General features: G+C 42.9%; 1 protein-coding gene across 4 annotated transcripts in view; it reads left to right on the top strand.

The window, feature by feature from the left end:
- Positions 1-19212, top strand: part of LOC115197484 (UPF0606 protein KIAA1549L) — a 44009-nt gene that overhangs the window by 5414 nt on the left and 19383 nt on the right. For 3 of the 4 annotated variants that reach the window (XM_029759060.1, XM_029759061.1, XM_029759059.1), the window contains exons 2-13: positions 2817-3176; positions 3537-4142; positions 4326-4441; positions 6823-7045; positions 7183-7316; positions 7421-7589; positions 8893-8952; positions 9627-9787; positions 10267-10438; positions 11208-11368; positions 11586-11621; positions 14850-15040. In XM_029759060.1, coding sequence (XP_029614920.1) covers positions 2817-3176; positions 3537-4142; positions 4326-4441; positions 6823-7045; positions 7183-7316; positions 7421-7589; positions 8893-8952; positions 9627-9787; positions 10267-10438; positions 11208-11368; positions 11586-11621; positions 14850-15040 — 2389 coding nt within the window. The remainder of the gene's footprint in view (positions 1-2816; positions 3177-3536; positions 4143-4325; positions 4442-6822; positions 7046-7182; positions 7317-7420; positions 7590-8892; positions 8953-9626; positions 9788-10266; positions 10439-11207; positions 11369-11585; positions 11622-14849; positions 15041-19212) is intronic. The other variant, XM_029759062.1, reaches the window with a different exon arrangement.

Genomic DNA, 19212 nt, shown 5'->3' with positions numbered 1-19212 from the left:
CTGACCTACCACGAGCCAGAGAAATGGTCACATGACTGTCTTATCTAGTCACATGGGACCCAGTAATGCCTGCACAGATGAGCTGCTAACCTTCTGCATCAGTGACATCACAACCTAGTTTTATTTATCACATTGTGAAAGCATCGTTCACGTGCAATGTGCTAGTTACCTTGTTTAGTCCTCTAATGATATGCATTAACACCACATCATGTTAGTTTGTGGTTTAAATCTTCCCAAGTAGGCTTATTATTATTATTTTTTGTGTTATGATAATTCAGTTGTACTAATGCATTTATCAAAATCTTCAAAAATATTTTGGGTACTACCAATGTATGTATCATTAAATGACCGGTAGGAAATATTGCAGACTGTGGCTTTAAGTGAAGTGCCAGAGTATGTCCATCATATTCTCCCAGGACCCAGGAGTGTGACCACTGCAATATAGGTCACACACAGAGCCTCCAACAACACAGGAAACAGAATATGGCACTTTGTTTGTTCTGCAGCTGAATCTTTTTTACAGCTGTCTTTACCAGCCTGTATGCAGCACTGTCACGTCATTGGCTTTTTTCAACCTTCTAAAAACGTTTAATACCCTCCTTAATCGTAAGCTGTGCAAAGCTCAGGCTCTGGTTTGACTTTTAGTTTTGCATTTCTATGAGTTAGCGTGCTGTAAATGGAAAGGGTTTACTGCGATATCGTAATACCGTGCTCCTATAAGTCTGTCTTCAGCTCTTCATTTCTGGTAATGTCTTACCTGGGAGACAGTGCCACTATCTTTCAATCACTGTAGCGTATGTGGTTTAATGCTTTTACATTTTATATTCTACTGATTAGTAATATTTCATGACTACTAATTACAGTACTATTTAATTACTGTAAATATAATTCCATTGGCTCTATGGATGGAACGACACCTCTTAGAAAGCAGTGTTGTTGCTATGCTGTGTCTACAGATGCATGCTGAGATGCAGTGTGACCTCACTTAGCAGGTGTCTGTGCAGTACCAGTCAGGATAAATGGAAGCCATAATATTCTGTTGTGTTTGACAAACAAAACAGTGAAATATAGGCTGAACTTTCATATAACTCAGAGCTCAAATCTGCCAGCCATACTGTCACTGCCCTCTGTCCATACTTTATGATTCCATTTCCTTATCTGCCTTATCTTCAAGAGGACATAGCTGTGATAAAACATTGCCAAACATACTCCTTGGTGTTGCTTCGCCAAATGCAATACAATATGGTACATATTTTGTCATTTTTCATATTCATGTTTCCTATGTTTTGCTTGTGGAATAAATTGCTCTAATCAGCATTTAAGGTGAATATTTAATTGTTGCCTTTGGGCCCTGTAGTCTTCCTGAAAAACACTATAAAAGTGTTACTTACTCTGTACTGTAGATCCACTATTTAACCCAGCGAGACAGATGGACACTATGAATAGTTTCAGGAAGTGTGTATCTGTCCATCCTGTTGGAAAGATGTCACTCCATGGAAAGCACACCACATTGTCTCAATGGGTTTAATTTCACTTGGACACATCCCCAGCGCCCCCTCCTCACCACCTGCGCCTAGGATGGTGATGCACCATGTTTCTCCATGTTTCCCTCTTTCCTGCCCCAACGGATCAGTGTTCTGAATGGGCAGAGCTTCTTCATGAACCCCAGGATGGCTGGAGCAGTCGTGTTGTCAAATGAACCCAATTGCTGTCCACTGCCATGGCTCATACCTCTCAGTGAACTCTCAGTGCTTCTGATGGAGGGCCCCATATGTTGCACCCTGTCAGAGCAGGTGGCTTTCTGTGGGGGATAGATACGGAAGAGGTCTTCAGTGTGTCCTGTCTTGAAGACACCAAATGCTGTCACACTCACACTTCTGATCTTATAGGGTCTTTAAGAATGAATATCTACTGGTACGGTTGGCAATAAAGAACGTGCAAGCTCATTGTCATATATATTCATGGAGTTATTTTGATTATTGGTTTATCAGAGCTTTTTATAGGATGAATTGCTGCTAGTTCTTGGTAGATCCATTGTTTGAGATGAACAGTTCAGTGGGTAGAGTTAATGGGAGACAGAGCGATTGCATCCTGGGAAATTTAGGCACAGGCCTGGTTGTACAAAGCCCGCCTGATTCGGAAATCCTTCTTTTTAATTAAACAATCCTCCGATGAATAAGTTGAGAATGTGGGGGAAGTTCAGAATGGAAGTACGGTACAAATGCGCTCTGGAGATTTGCCAGTATTTCACCGGCTGCCTTCCAGAAGACAATAAACTCTGCTAGCTGCCCAATCCTCATCGTTCACTTGTACTGAGGAAAGGTGCCTTTGAAAACACCACCACTGTATCAGCACAGAATCCCAAGCGATAGCTTTCTCTCGTAGGTTGAGATATGTTTTTAAATCACAGCAGCTGCTTATGTGTGCCCCAGATATGTACTTAACATCTAAATCAATTCCCTATGCTTATCCTGAACAAAACATAAGTGACCTACTTAAGATTATGTTCCCACTGTCACAGTTTCATAATGATACTCCTGGATGACTAAGAAGTGTTTGTGTCCTCACATGTTCTGCTCCTTGGTGTGAAGTCTGTTTCTCCCTCCCTCATGTTGTTGACACGAGGGCACGGCCAGGCTTCGTTTTGAATAACAATATTTCATATTTTCAAGATGTAGTTATAGATTGAGCCGATGTTGATGAGAAACATGGGAGACAGTCAAGACGTCATCATCAGGCCTCTGGGATTGATGAGTCAAATAGAGAATAAATGCGTTCCTCCCTTGTTAAATCCAATCTCTCTCTTTGTTTTCCAGATGAAGGGCACTATAACGGGTCATCAGGACATGCAGCTCTGCCTCAGGACCCAGCTGTGCCCTCTAACCTCTCTGCCAGGGATACGCCAGTGGAGGACTGGCCCCTGGGCCCTCTAGCCGTGCCCACAGACCCATCAGGGGCGACAGCAGAGAGCACCAGAGAGCAGCCAGGGTTCTCCTCTGTACTGACCCTGCTGGCTAGCTCAGACCAAGAGCCACAGGCCCCAGTGCAACCATCAGTACTAGCTAATGCCTCCTCAGCCTCCTCCTCAGCCATCAACAATGACAATCAAACAGCAGGAACAACAGACCCTTTGTCGTTAGCCCCTGTAGCCAACAGCACCTCAAACACCAGCTCAGGTAGGACCCCGTTCAAACAGTCATCCACACCATCTAATAGAAGAATAAAAATATCATACGTACAGCCTCATGACTGTGGTTAAAGTCTACAGACTACAGATTTTATTTCCTTGTCCATCATCATCATCATGCTCTGCACATTCATTCCCTCAAAATCCACCATTTAATTTTATTTTGGCCCAGCTCAGTTCCACATCATCCTGCCCCATCCCCTCCATCGTCTACCTCCCGATGCCTGCTGCCTCTCCCGGTCTGACATCATCCTCACAGTATGAGACATCATCAAAATGGGACATTATTCACCTGATATGAATGACCTGATGTGGCATCATTTAAACGCTGTTTGTTGTCTCACTGCAGAGGAGGCGGTCAGCAGTTTGCCTGCGAACCCAGATTTACCAACAGTCCCAGTGTCCTCTCTGGCCACCCTGGGGGAGAGCGACTCCACCCTCCCAGACAATGTGACTAGTCCTTTCTCCACTCACACATGGAACACCACCACACCTGCAAGGGCTGACACCAACACCACTATCCCATCCACCACAGCAGCACACACAAACCCAACACCAGACACTGTTGCCAATGACAGTCTACAGCTCACTGTGACGACCACCCCGACCGTCACGCCCCTGACCGTGACCACCACAGCTTTGACCAGAGAGGCGGTTACGACCATACCCGGGACCACTACAACCACACAGGAAGTGACCACCTTCCAAGAAACTACATTGATGACAACCACAACTGACCCACCCACCACGACGACCACAACCACAAGTACTCACACTACCACAAACGCTCCCACTACAAGTACAACTACCACTGCACCGACCACCACTTTGACTGTCCCCACCACCACCACCACAGAAACCACCCCTGGACCAACCACAACTGAACCTCCTCCCATCAGTGCTGAAGAGGAACGTCAACCATGTAACATCACTGAGAAGACCTGGGTCAAAACAGGTATGGGCTCTCAGTTTACAGCTCAGTTTGAACAACCTTTCACTAACATACACTGTGTTGTTTCTTTGAGTTGTTACAGTATCTTTACAACCATAATAAAAGTCCTCTGGTTCCTTCCAAAGGATGTCCCATCATTCACATCCAGAAGACTGACACACCTCATGTATGTGTTTCCCTCCACAGTGTTATCTATGCAGTTGAGGAGGAACAGGCTTGATATCATCGTGAGGCAGAATCTGTCTAAAGGACTCACCCATGCTCTACAGAGGGTCTTCAATGACACCAATGTTTATGTCCAGGTCCGTATTGTACTGTACTCTGTGTTAGTATGCTGTTACTGCTGTACTGTAACTGGAGAACAACATATACACTACCGTTCAAAAGTTTGGGCTCACTTAGAAATGTCCTTGTTTTTGAAAGAAAATCTATTTTTTTTGTCCATTAAAATAACATCACATTTATCAGAAATACAGTGTAGACATTATTATTGTTGTAAATGACTATTGTACCTGGGAACGGCTGATTTTGTTTTATGGAATATCTACATAGGCGTACAGAAGACCATTATCAGCAACTATCACTCCTGTGTTCCAATGGCACGTTGTGTTAGCTAATCCAAGTTGATCATTTTAAAAGGCTAATTGATCATTAGAAAACCCTTTTGCAATTATGTTAGCACAGCTGAAAACTTTTGTTCTGATTAAAGAAGCAAGAAAACTGGCCTTCTTTAGACTAGTTGAGTATCAGGAGCATCATCGTTTCTGGGTTCGATTACAGACTCAAAATGGCCAGAAACAAAGAACTTTCTTCTGAAACTCGTCAGTCTATTCTTGTTCTGAGAAATGAAGGCTATTCCAATGCGAGAAATTACCAAGAAACTGAAGATATTGTACAACGCTGTGTACTACTCCCTTCACAGAACAGCGCAAACTGGCTCTAACCAGAATAGAAAGAGTGAGAGGCCCCGGTGCAAAACTGAGCAAGAGGACAAGTACATTAGAGTGTCTAGTTTGAGAAATAGACGCCTCACAAGTCCTCAACTGGCAGCTTCATCAAATAGTACCCGCAAAACACCAGTCTGAATGTCAACAGTGAAGAGGCGACTCCGGATGCTGGCCTTCTAGGCAGAGTTACTCTAGTCTAGTGTCTGTGTTCTTTTTCCCATCTTAATCTTTTTTTTTTATTGGCCATTCTGAGATATGGCTTTTTCTTTGCAACTCTGCCTAGAAGGCCAGCATCCCGGAGTCACCTCTTCATTGTTGACGTTGAGACTGGTGTTTTGCGGGTACTATTTGATGAAGCTGCCAGTTGAGGACTTGTGAGGAGTCATCCATCTTTGCACTGTTGGAAAAGCATTTGGTATTATTATTATTTTTATTTTTATTTTTTGCATATCCCACTCCCCCTGAGAGGTCACGGCCAGGGATCAGCCATTATTGAAGGCGACCCTGGAGCAATTAGGGTGAGGCGCCTTGCTCAAGGGCACATCAACAGAATTTATTTCACCTAGTTGGCTCGGGGATTCGAAACCAGCGACCTTTTGGTTACTGGCCCAACGCTCTCAACTGCTAGGTTACCTAGCTGTTACGAATTTTGAGATGGCCACTTCTAAAGGAACTATAGTGAGTGTGTTGACTTATTCTTCCTCTCCTCTTAGCCCTATTATTCATATAGTCCAATCTCTCACTGTGATAGCAGAGGAGACTGAAGTGATTAATGGTAAAAGGATTTCAATAAGATAATAAATGGTCTCTTGAATTGTGGATAGGCTTTGCATTATAGAGGCTGTTAAGAGTATGTGAAGAGAAAGACTCTTATGGACCCTACCAGCTGAATGACTAAAACTCATTATAACCTGCGTTTCCTCTTCGGAAATGTCCATTATTCAGCTCTCGTTCTCTCTGTCTGTTTCTCTCTATCTGTTTCTCTCTGTCTGTTTCTCTCTGTGTTATCTATTTTTCTCTGTTTCTCTCTGTGTTTCTCTCTCTCTGTTTCTCTCTGTGTTATCTGTTTTTCTCTGTTTCTCTGTGTTTCTCTCTGTCTGTTTCTCTCTGTCTGTTTCTCTCTCTCTGTTTCTCTCTGTGTGTTATCTGTTTTTCTCTGTTTCTCTCTGTGTTTTATTCTATGTTTCTCTCTGTGTTTCTCCCTGTGTTTTATTCTCTGTTTCTCTCTGTGTGTTATCTGTTTTTCTCTGTTTCTCTCTGTGTGTTTCTCTCTGACTCTCAGTCCTCTGTCTCATCTCTCCCTGTCTTGGTCTCTCTCTCTCTCTCTCTCTCTCTCTCTCTCTCTCTCTCTCTCTCTCTCTCTCTCTCTCTCTCTCTGTCTAACTGATGGCTGACTCAAGTTTAAGTCCATTGATTTTCCTGCCTGTGCTGTCTGTCTATCTGTCAGTCTGTCTGGGGTGTGATTCAGTGGCTGCTACTCTATCCAAGGCCTCCTCTCCTCTCCCCATCAGAACCCATGTATTATTAGTGAGCCTGGAAGTGATCAGCATGAGACATCACAAACACCAGCTGCATAGTTAGTGTGTCTGTGGATAGCTAGCTAACACATACTGGTAGAGACTGATGAGGAGTGGGTGGTACTACAAAGGACCAGAGACACTAGCCTTGACCATTGCCATTGTATTGTCTGTTAGCGATAGCGATCAAGATATTAACAACATGTTTTCACTTCTCAGATTGAACGGGATCTCTGCAGCCCTCATAATGTCACTCTTGGGTACTATGTAGCCAGTGGGAAAATGGTCTACATAGCATCTGTGGTGGTGGAGACAGTGAAGGCTTATGGTTTTGACAAAGTGCTAGCAGACATCCGGCAGCACAGTCCTCTGGTGATGGCTGTTCTGCTCCCTGTGGCCCCCTGGGCCCCTAGCCTCAGTGTCCATCTGCAGCTCAAAACAGGTATGGCGCATCAGGAACAACACAGTAACACTGCTGGATGATGTGACCGTGATTGTAGACAATGTTGTACTGTGCTGTTGTGTAATGTAACTGAATGTACTGTGCTGGTATATTGATTGTTGCTCTGCTGTTTTTAGTTCTCAGGTTCGTAGGTCCTGCGGACAGCATCAACTCCTGCAGTTTTGTTCAGATGATGGAACAACGGCTGGAGAATGCGTATGAGGAAGCTCAGGATAAAGTGCTGGAATCTTACAGCGGGCTTTCTGTTGAGGTACATTTATGACTTGGGGTCATATTCAATCATGCACAATTAGCATAGTTGTTTAGAGCGTTGTATTTACTTCAACATGTCTGGTTTCGTCTGTGTTTGTTCAGATCCAGAGCACCTCCCAAGCAATTGGCTCTCCTGCCGTATCTCTGGTCTATGTGGTCAAGAACCAGGACGTGATCCTGAATGGAACCGTCTCCAGCGGTCTCCTGAATCAGCTGACCGCAGAGCTGGTGGGCTACTTCCTCTTCTTCCCGCCCCTCGTCATTGCTGAGCGTAAGTGCCCCACTGCATCATGGGAAGGGTTTGATTGGCATGTTTTGCCTGGCTTTTTCTCCTTATTTATTTATTTTATGATACATGAATATTGATGTCATATTCCCCATAAGTATTGTCCTTCAGCGATATTGTCCTTCAGCGATATTGTATTGTCCTTCAGCGATATTGTCCTTCAGCGATATTGTCCTTCAACAATAGCCAGGGTTGAGGATATTTCCACAAATTCAATTATAAATCAATTCCCTCTACCTGTAAATTCCATTTAATTCAATTCAAATTCCAGGTCAGTATTTTAATTCAGAGATAATTCAATTAGTCTCAATTCTAATGTTAGTTAAATTCAAAGATTTCAATTCCAAGTTCAATATTATCTCCAACAATTCCTCAAATTCCAATCTAATTGAATTCCCTCGGGCTTTTCTGGCTGTCCATGTCGCTGTTCAGACTATCTAGCTATACTGGAAATATAGAAATACAAATTGAAATTATTTTAAACTAATCCTGCGGTCCATTTTTAAACCAAGTGCATTAATTCCATTAACTGGGAAATGTACAAATATTGAATTCCAATTCAATTCCAAATATTTATATATGTTTATAAATGTTAATTTTAATTCAAACAGTCAAAACAGTCTTATTCAATTTCAATTCCATAACTTGTAGATTGTTGAAATTTGAATTAAATTCAACGTAAATTATCCACTTCATGAGTGTGTGTTCTGAACATGAAAATGTATGCGGTCTTGATTTCATTATACCTGCAGAGTACTGATAATCAGATGTTGAACTAATTTACAAAGGAGAAGTTATGGCTGCTCGCATTTACTGTCATCCAGTATCTTGTTGTTGTGCAGAGAGGAGACTGACTAGTTTACTTCATGCTCAACTTCAATCATTTGCATCACCTTCTGGGTGTTTTACTTCACATAATGGGTAATTTTAGCATGAAGGGAAGATCAGATAACATTCTATTTATATTTACACACTACCTCAGGATTTCACCTCATGCTGTCAAAATGAATTCTTTACCATTTGAATATTCAAGGCTCGTACATGATTACAGAGTGTCAAAAAGAGCGTTATGAGGGATAAGGTCCCACTACAAAGTCAGAGGCAACATCCCTGCTGGCCTCCAGCCAGCTGCATAATAGGACAGAAAATGTGGAATTTATCAGGCATGCAGCCTGGCACCTTCTATCTCTCTCTCTCTCTCTCTCTCTGTCTCTCTCTCTCTCTCTGTCTCTCTGTATGTGTGTTTGTTCACTCTGTTTCCATCTCTCTCCCCCCTCTTCCTCCACAGCACTGGAGTACCATAACCTCAACACATCCACTGCCACCAAGCACTACTGGGTGATCACAGGTAATTAAACATGTCATTGATTTTCACTAACTGCTAGTTAGTTAATGCTTTCCTCTAATGCTGTGTGTTGTGTACACTTTTTCCCCCAACATATTTGAGCTCCTCTTTCCTCTCTGAATGCTATTGCTGCATTATTTAGAGCTTCCGGACATCTGCTTCTGAAAGATCACATCGGATCAGAGCTCAGTGTGAAGGAGGCATTCTTTTGTGAGAGATCTCTAAATTAGCTTTAGCCTCCCCCTGTACCTTTCTGCTACTGTCATGATGAGACCACAGTGTGCCAAGGTCAGCCTGACAATATAATGGGACTTACAGGTTTTAAATTGAGGGATGAATAACCAAACCTCTTTGTCCTCCACTGTCCCTATCCCACCTCTTCATCTCCTCTCTTATCCTCTTACCTCTCTCTCTCTCTGTCTGTCTCACTCTGTCTCTCTCTCTCTCTCTCTCTCTCTCTCTGTCTCTCTCTCTCTCTCTCTGTCTCTCTCTCTGTCTCTCTCTCTGTCTCTCTCTGTCTCTCTCTCTCTGTCTCTCTCTCTCTGTCTCTCTCTGTCTCTCTCTCTGTCTCTCTCTCTCTCTCTCTCTCTCTCTCTCTCTCTCTCTCTCTCTCTCTGTCTCTCTCTCTCTCTCTCTCTCTCTGTCTCTCTCTCTGTCTCTCTCTGTGTACTCTGCAGTAATTCAGGATGTTGACAGCTCATCTCTGGAGAGGAATTATCAGAGCTTTGCTAGTTTAATGGAGCAGCGGCTGGCTGAGCTGTTTTTGGTGGCTGGGCGTCAGGGGAGCCAGGGGAGCCGCTTTAGAAGGGCTACCACTGTCGGGGACTACACTGTCCAGGTGAGGCGGGCACGGACACACACGGGTTGCATGCTCACTCACTGATAAACAACCTCTGTTTTATGTTGACTTGCCAGAGTTTCACCATTTTTTGAAGACCCACAGAATTTCTATTCTCTCGTTTATGTTTTGCCACAGATGAATTGTTTTATGTAAAGTCACAGATGATCAGGTTTTATGAGGGGGAGAGAGCTCATGTAACGGATGTTGATCTCTTCCATTTAACACCCCCCTGCTTTATGGAAAGCTTTAATCACAGCCCTTGATTAAACCGTTATGATGTATTATGGACATCAAACATTTGATCTATAATAAAATAAGATTATTTCCACAGATTCATATTAATCCCATGTGTGGTCCCGGAGTGCTGTTATTTTCGAGTGTTTGCCCCTTCAGATAACATCAGTTTTATTATTGTAATAGCTCTTTTATGCAATATGACAGCACTGAATCCACCAATTTGTGTTGTGCTTGTTTAGATGGTTGGTATTCGTCGACTCCCTGGGCCAAAGAATCCTGCCGAAATGACCTACTATGCCCAACTGAACGGTGCCCCCATAACTGGCACCACTGCAGCCAAGACTCTCAGTACCTTGGATTCCCAAACCATGGCTCTAACCCTGGGCTACTTTATCCAGCTCCAAGCCGATCGTAGGTTATCTCCACATCTTTACCAAACAGCCGTAACATTATTATCTTAGATGAAGTGTATAGAACTGCACACAGATGTATGCACACAAGTAATTGCAGTATATTTTGGTTTTGCTCAAACTGAAGCACATATACAGTCATTGTACAAAACATTAAGAACACCTGCTCTTTCCATGATATAGACTGACCAGGTGAATCCAGGTGAAAGCTATGATCCCTTTTTGATGTCACCTGTTAAATCCACTTCAATCAGTGAAGATGAAATGGAGGAGACAGGTTAAAGAATGATTTTAAAGCCTTGAGACAATTGAGACATGGATGGTATATAGTATGTGTGCCATTCAGAGGGTGAATGGGCAAGACAAAATATTTAAGTGCCTTTGAACAGGGTATGGTATTAGGTGCCAGTTACACCGGTTTGTGTCAAGAACTGCAACGCTGCTGGGTTCTTCAGTTTCCCGTTTGTATTAATAATGGTCCACCACCGAAAGGACATCCAGCCAACTTGACACAACTGTGGGAAACATTGGAGTCAACATGGGCCAGCTTCACTGTGGAAAGCTTTTGACACCTTGTAGAGTCCATGCACCGATGAATTGAGACTGTTCAGAGGGCAAAGGGGGGTGTTCTTAATGTTTGGTATACTCAGTGTATCTGTCTCATAGACTGTTGAATAGCTAAGTGCCTCAATAATTACGTAATGGTTGCAAACAATAACACATATTGATAGATGGTGGTGTATCTATTTCATCGCCATGACTTCCGACAGCTGTGGTAAAGGTCCCACCTGCCAATCTGTGGATCATGGCCGTGCTGACGCCTGTTGCCCTGGTGATGGTTGTTGTTGTCATGGTCACCACCATCCTGTGCAAGAGGAACAGGGTCATCTTCAAGACGGGCGCTTTCAGGAGCTTCAAAACACGCTCTAAGGTGAACTTTCTATATCTCTTAACATCTTAATGTGCAATTCAGAGAAATGTCACATCTGGGCAAGTCTTGGCACTTTATCTTGTGTTCGCTCAATTACTTATAGCCAATGGTGAAGGATGCTCAATGAGCATTATGGGGGCGAAATGAGAATCCAGATGGTTAATGTGCTGGAATCGAATCCTCAGCTAAATGTCACTTTAATTGTCTTCTTGTTTAGACATCCTATCGGAGGGAGGGCAGTTATCACCACCAGGTATTGACTGAGTGTTATTGTCAATAAATGCATGTGGCTGTGCTTGGGAGAGGACATCCCTCCTTTGTTGACAGTGCCTAGGGGAAATCACTGGAAGGGATGGAGGGGTCTCACCAGGGCTCACCGTCTATGATCAATGGGACATTCTATACATCCCTGTTCCTTTCAAATGCATAGTAATGATTCTTATCCACCAGGCTTCTTCTCATCCAGTCTCATCTCATACCAGCTAGTGACTTCATGGTGGAATCCAAGCCATCAGTAGTGCTGTTACTGGATTAAATATGGTGCCATTTTGATTCATAGAGATAATGTGGAGGAGCATAAACAAGATCCCTAAACATTTCAGATTCATCACGGACCCCGTTGTTTCACAACATGCACTCATGCAGCAGCAGAGAAAGTTGGCTGATTTCAGGGTTATTTCTGTAGGTCATTCCATCATCACTCCCCCCAGAGAGACAGATGTACTAAGGCATATTTTTGGATGGGAAACGAGGAGCACTAGCTCCAGCTTATGTTGTAGGACAAGGTCAGAGATACACATGATTAGTACAAATAGGATAGTAGGATAGGACTTCTCTCCCAGAAACAAGGCCTGTTTCTGTTAGCATAGTGTCTGCTTACTGTATTTACATTTCAGAGTGCAGTGCTTCAAGGTTTGTAAAACTGTTGGTAAACATTAAATGTCACTGGGTTGTTTTGAATGTGACATAAATGATTTAAAGCGTTGCTAAATTGGGAGATTCACACATGGCGCTGCAAGGCCAATTGTTCGGTCTTTCCCTTTCTGACCAGAGATGTGGCACGCATGCGCAACTACTGAGATAAATATTCTTAGAATGATTTGGTTTATGAATAGCTTGTGGCAATATGCTAAAGGACGTGGTAAATGCGTTGAGTTGAAATCTTTGGCTCCACTACTCCACTGCACATATTTGCAGTTTGTTGCGGTGTAATGTGTTGGTGTCCAAACGTTCTGGGAATCAAGACACAATACCAAGCAGAGCATAACCCACTAGGGAGATAGTGGGCTTCATGAACCTCTAGTCCACAGCACACAATTATCCATCAAAGTGGGACAACAGTGTCAAGCTGCAAATCAGGGGCATGGCTTCAGTCTGCATGTGTGCTTTTGCAGGAAATATGGGAATCTATTTCATTGCTCTCCAAATTCACTATGTGGTATTGTCCATCATGTGTCTTCATTTTGAAAGTTTGTGCAATGAAAAGAAAATCATATCAATCATAATTTAGTTGTTCAGAGAGGTTCTACCATTCGTTTTTTTACACGTGGGTTTTATCAAACCTGTCCCTCTCTGTCCCGTGACTCCATCAGTACACTGAATGAGCCCAAGTCAAAACACAGAATCCGTCTTTGGGCGATTCCACGCCAGTAGGAGCAGAAAATATTTTTGGTAACCCAGATTGTTCTGGCAATTCTCACATAGAAACTTCATTCGGAGGAAGGATTTTTGACATGCTTTTAACATTTGTATCACCATTTCTTTCTTTTTTTATCATGATGAAAGTGGACCTATACATGCCTCCTGTTAGACCCTATGATCTGTAAACCATGCATGATACAGGCAACATCTTGATGTCATTATACTCCTTATGTTCTAAAACATGGAGTACGTCTTGATTCTGAAATATAAACATTTCACATTCATTTATTCCACATGAAACATATTCATATTAATATCTCAAAATTACCCCTATTCATTTAGCTCATTTTAAGACATATTGTTTGGAACAATATACTCTACAAGTACATCACATTTCCAGAGTGGGCTCTCTGCTAATTCAGAAGGTATAATCTATTTTATGAACGCCACCAATACAGTGAATGGGAAAATGGAGTCAACGGGAACTCCCTCTGCTTGTGACTTGCAGAATGTGCAATCCTAAAGGAGTGCTATGATTGGTTAATGACCTATAATGTCAATTTCTATGTATAAAATCATTGAAAGGACCAGAGAGTCACTCTGGAAATTTGACCTGTTTGAAGAGTATATTGTTACAAACAAAATGTAAAAAATAATCTAAATCAAGAAGGGTAGTTTTGTGATATGGATATTTGTAATATTGAATAAATGAAGAATCTAGACATACTCCATATTTTAGAGCACACTATAAGGAGTATAATAATATAAATGGCACCAAGATGTTGTCTGTATCATGTACCGTTCACAGATCATAGGGTCTTACAGAAGGCACCACCCTAGGACAGTAGGTTTGAAAAGGGCCTAAAATGGCCACTTTATCATGATTTTCTTTATCATTTTTTCCAATGAAGTTTCTATGTGAGAATTGCCAGAACAATCTGAGATACCAAAAATATTTTCCGCTCCTTCTGGTGTGGAATCGCCCCTTTGTCAAATCCATCACAGAGTAGCCTTGTGCAGAGTCTTGGACCAACTCCATGTCTTTATCAGACTAGGCAGTTGAAAGGTGACCATTTAGAAAGTCAATGGAATCAAGTGGACAGAGAGACCTGCCTCTTGCCAGTGGAAAATATCTGTGATGAGCTCAGCCTTTAAGGTTAATCTGTTGAAACATCTCCCTCAAATGTGAATTTCCAATATGATGAAGCCATAGTGTCTCTCTTTATACAGTACTTCTGCCAGACTCACTGTTGTGAAATATCACTAACCTCAGGATGAGGTGAAGATGACCGCCTGGTTCAGTGTATCTATTTCTCTCCCATTTAGCTGTGTGCTGCAACCATGTGTGATAATACACTTGATGGCACTGAGACTTTAATTATTAAAGCTGTGTGCAGTTATATTTTCCCTTTTTATCCCCACATGCACTCAAGTAGAAATACATTGAATATAATGTATTTATGTATTTCGTTTTCCAAAAATAATGTCTGCACTGTGATGCTCCTTTTTGCTGTTTTACAAACCTGAGAGGCTTCATGAAATTAGAGTAATTTGGTTATACAAAGAAACTGCCTAGACCTTGCAGATATTAACAAAAATATAAATCATGACCCAATTACATTTTCCATGTCTTTCCTCCAATACATCTCAACTTCAAAGGTGCCATTTAGACGTTTCGTTTAACATTTAGTAGAATCCCATTCTGTGTTTACTTGCTGACTGAGAGAAAACAGAGCTCACCAAGCCGACCTTGTCTGTAAATGAAATGTCATTCTCCTAAAGCACTCCTTTACTTTACCATATATCATCGTAAACCCTATCCTAACCTTCTCTACCCCAGCCTGTGCAGGGATTTGACTATGCCAAGAAGCATATGGGCCATCAGCAAGGTGAGGAGACCATCTCTGTTACTAAGGAGACGCTGGTCCTGGGCCTCCCGGTGAGAGATGCCCCGTTGTCATTGGACAGGAAGGTGCACCAGGATGGGACCGCTTCTAAAAGACCCCCTTCTGCTGACATCATCCACAAAGGGTAAGAAGAACGCCGAATGAAATAGAAACCGAATTATAGGATATCTATGAAGATTGATCCCTGTTTACTATAGATTACCAGAACACATTTGGATTTGTTTGTGCCAATACTTTAAGTCAAGGAAAATTCACAATAAGTATTACAGTCTTGGACAGATTGCATAGAATCTGCTTAAGTCTGCTCATGTTGACTGGCTTACAGTTTGCCTGGGTGTTGCCAATTGCCGGATTCGTAGCCGTCTATCACTCAGTTAAGGCAATAGAAAGCTAAAATGTTGTTACAAAACATGAGTCATGAATGTGTTATTGCCGTGCCACAAAACGGATAGAGCCTGCTGTCTTTCCTCTAGTCTAGAAGACAAAGCCAAGCTTTTGCTGCTGTTTTGAGCCATCTTTCCTTTGAATTTCCCACGCATTCAAATTCTAATTTTAACATGGAGACATTTACAGACCACCAAAGCCTTGATTTTTTTTGTATTGACCCAGCCCAAGACATCAGTCATTGTCTTAAAGCTGTCAAATGTAGTAGATCTCTCCTATCTTTGGCTGATTTAGACCCACTTGGGTTTTTTAATATTTACTGCTGCCAAGCTGGAGGTGTGACACGAGTCTGCTACGATGATCATTGGGTCTTGAAGGCACTGCAGTGTAGACCTGGGTTCAAATAGTATTGGAAATATCTCCAATGCTTTGAGTATTTGCACTAGCCTGCCTGGAGTACCAGTTTTTTTTGGGGGGGGGTTGCAGTTTTTGAACTATTCTATTGGTCCTTTAACCCAGGCAAGCTCAATCAAACACCACTAAAGTATGATTTTAAATATTATGTGAACCCAGGTCTGCTGCAGCGGCTGCTATTCCAGTCACCCTTTGGATGGACCGCAGGGCTCATTCAGACTGGGATTAGCAAGGCTTCAAAAGGCTACAAAACACACAGCTGTGCAGTGTGATGATTAAAGCATAAAACGCCTTTGAAAAGGCGCTGAGAATAATAATTGGTAAAACAAGCAGGCGGTAAACACACATAGTGGTGTAAAGTGAAGAGGCTGAACAGAGGGCATGGAGAGAGACATAGTGGTGTAAAGTAAAGAGGCTGAACACTGGGCATGGAGAGAGACATAGTGGTGTAAAGTAAAGAGGCTGAACACTGGGCATGGAGAGAGACATAGTGGTGTAAAGTAAAGAGGCTGAACAGAGGGCATGGAGAGAGACATAGTGGTGTAAAGTAAAGAGGCTGAACACTGGGCATGGAGAGAGACATAGTGGTGTAAAGTAAAGAGGCTGAACACTGGGCATGGAGAGAGACATAGTGGTGTAAAGTAAAGAGGCTGAACACTGGGCATGGAGAGAGACATAGTGGTGTAAAGTGAAGAGGCTGAACACTGGGCATGGAGAGAGACATAGTGGTGTAAAGTGAAGAGGCTGAACACTGGGCATGGAGAGAGACATAGTGGTGTAAAGTGAAGAGGCTGAACACTGGGCATGGAGAGAGACATAGTGGTGTAAAGTAAAGAGGCTGAACAGAGGGCATGGAGAGAGACATAGTGGTGTAAAGTAAAGAGGCTGAACACTGGGCATGGAGAGAGACATAGTGGTGTAAAGTAAAGAGGCTGAACACTGGGCATGGAGAGAGACATAGTGGTGTAAAGTAAAGAGGCTGAACACTGGGCATGGAGAGAGACATAGTGGTGTAAAGTAAAGAGGCTGAACAGAGGGCATGGAGAGAGACATAGTGGTGTAAAGTAAAGAGGCTGAACACTGGGCATGGAGAGAGACATAGTGGTGTAAAGTAAAGAGGCTGAACACTGGGCATGGAGAGAGACATAGTGGTGTAAAGTAAAGAGGCTGAACAGAGGGCATGGAGAGAGACATAGTGGTGTAAAGTAAAGAGGCTGAACACTGGGCATGGAGAGAGACATAGTGGTGTAAAGTAAAGAGGCTGAACACTGGGCATGGAGAGAGACATAGTGGTGTAAAGTGAAGAGGCTGAACACTGGGCATGGAGAGAGACATAGTGGTGTAAAGTGAAGAGGCTGAACAGAGGGCATGGAGAGAGACATAGTGGTGTAAAGTAAAGAGGCTGAACACTGGGCATGGAGAGAGACATAGTGGTGTAAAGTGAAGAGGCTGAACAGAGGGCATGGAGAGAGACATAGTGGTGTAAAGTAAAGAGGCTGAACACTGGGCATGGAGAGAGACATAGTGGTGTAAAGTGAAGAGGCTGAACACTGGGCATGGAGAGAGACATAGTGGTGTAAAGTGAAGAGGCTGAACACTGGGCATGGAGAGAGACATAGTGGTGTAAAGTGAAGAGGCTGAACACTGGGCATGGAGAGAGACATAGTGGTGTAAAGTAAAGAGGCTGAACACTGGGCATGGAGAGAGACATAGTGGTGTAAAGTGAAGAGGCTGAACACTGGGCATGGAGAGAGACAGTGGTGTAAAGTAAAGAGGCTGAACACTGGGCATGGAGAGAGACATAGTGGTGTAAAGTGAAGAGGCTGAACACTGGGCATGGAGAGAGACATAGTGGTGTAAAGTAAAGAGGCTGAACACTGGGCATGGAGAGAGACATAGTGGTGTAAAGTAAAGAGGCTGAACAGAGGGCATGGAGAGAGACATAGTGGTGTAAAGTGAAGAGGCTGAACACTGGGCATGGAGAGAGACATAGTGGTGTAAAGTGAAGAGGCTGAACACTGGGCATGGAGAGAGACATAGTGGTGTAAAGTGAAGAGGCTGAACACTGGGCATGGAGAGAGACATAGTGGTGTAAAGTGAAGAGGCTGAACACTGGGCATGGAGAGAGACATAGTGGTGTAAAGTAAAGAGGCTGAACACTGGGCATGGAGAGAGACATAGTGGTGTAAAGTAAAGAGGCTGAACACTGGGCATGGAGAGAGACATAGTGGTGTAAAGTGAAGAGGCTGAACACTGGGCATGGAGAGAGACATAGTGGTGTAAAGTGAAGAGGCTGAACAGAGGGCATGGAGAGAGACATAGTGGTGTAAAGTGAAGAGGCTGAACACTGGGCATGGAGAGAGACATAGTGGTGTAAAGTAAAGAGGCTGAACACTGGGCATGGAGAGAGACATAGTGGTGTAAAGTGAAGAGGCTGAACACTGGGCATGGAGAGAGACATAGTGGTGTAAAGTGAAGAGGCTGAACAGAGGGCATGGAGTGAGTGAGCTACACAGCCTGGAGAGATCCTTCCGGGGCCATGTTTGATTCAGTGTTCCTCTGGGCTCAGGTTGACAGGAACACACACATCCTCAATCTGTTCTCTCTCTGTCCCCCTCCCTCTCCTCCCTCTCTCTGTCTGACCATGTATCACAGGAGTAGAACTGTACCTCATTATAGAAGCCTCATGATTGCGAATGCTGATTCCATTTAGTATTTCTGAATGCATTACACCCTTAGAATAATCTAATCTTGGTTAACCCAGAACTAAAATCACGTCTTTGGTCAGATGCTCGATTATGTTTAAGTAGTCTGTCCATAAGGGATTAAGAATAATCTGATACAAACATTCTGAAGAGCAATGTTGATATGAGCTGACATAATGGGTGTGTGTTCCTGGCTGTCTTATCTGACATACATCAGGCTCCTGTTTTAGTCACTGGTGCCAGTCTGTTGGTTATCCCTGAAAAGATACCAGGGGAGATAGTTTGACATTAAGATAGTATCTCCCGTTGTTCCAGCCTGTGGCCTTGTTGTGAAGCACATAGCTTTAGATTGAACACAGCCTTTAGAGGTGTCTCTGTCACCAGGGTTGGACAGTGATATGTTCTATGTAATCCGATTGCAAAAAAACTAATTGTAATCATATGCGTTACCATGAAAAAATATTGCAATCAGATTACAGATACTTTTGAAAAACTAGATGATTGTTTGTGAAAAAAGACATGACAACTTCTCTGTTTTCTCAATGACATTCAATTCATCATTGAAAAAAGGTGCCAGTTGAATTTTGTTCCACCTGATCGAGTCTGAGACCACTATGATGACGCACCAAATGCGTTTAAAGGACATTTTTTTTGTCTTCTAATGCTGTAATCTAAAAGTAACATTACTGAGTTTGGGTAATCCAAAAGTTGTTACTGATTACACATTTTGGGCAGGTAACTATGGTAACTGTAACGGATTATGTTAAAAAAAAAAAACCTGCCAACCTTGTCT

Source organism: Salmo trutta, chromosome 7, assembly GCF_901001165.1.
Source record: "Salmo trutta chromosome 7, fSalTru1.1, whole genome shotgun sequence".
Classification (NCBI taxonomy): Eukaryota; Metazoa; Chordata; class Actinopteri; order Salmoniformes; family Salmonidae; genus Salmo; species Salmo trutta.
This window is presented reverse-complemented; position numbering and strand designations above follow the sequence as displayed.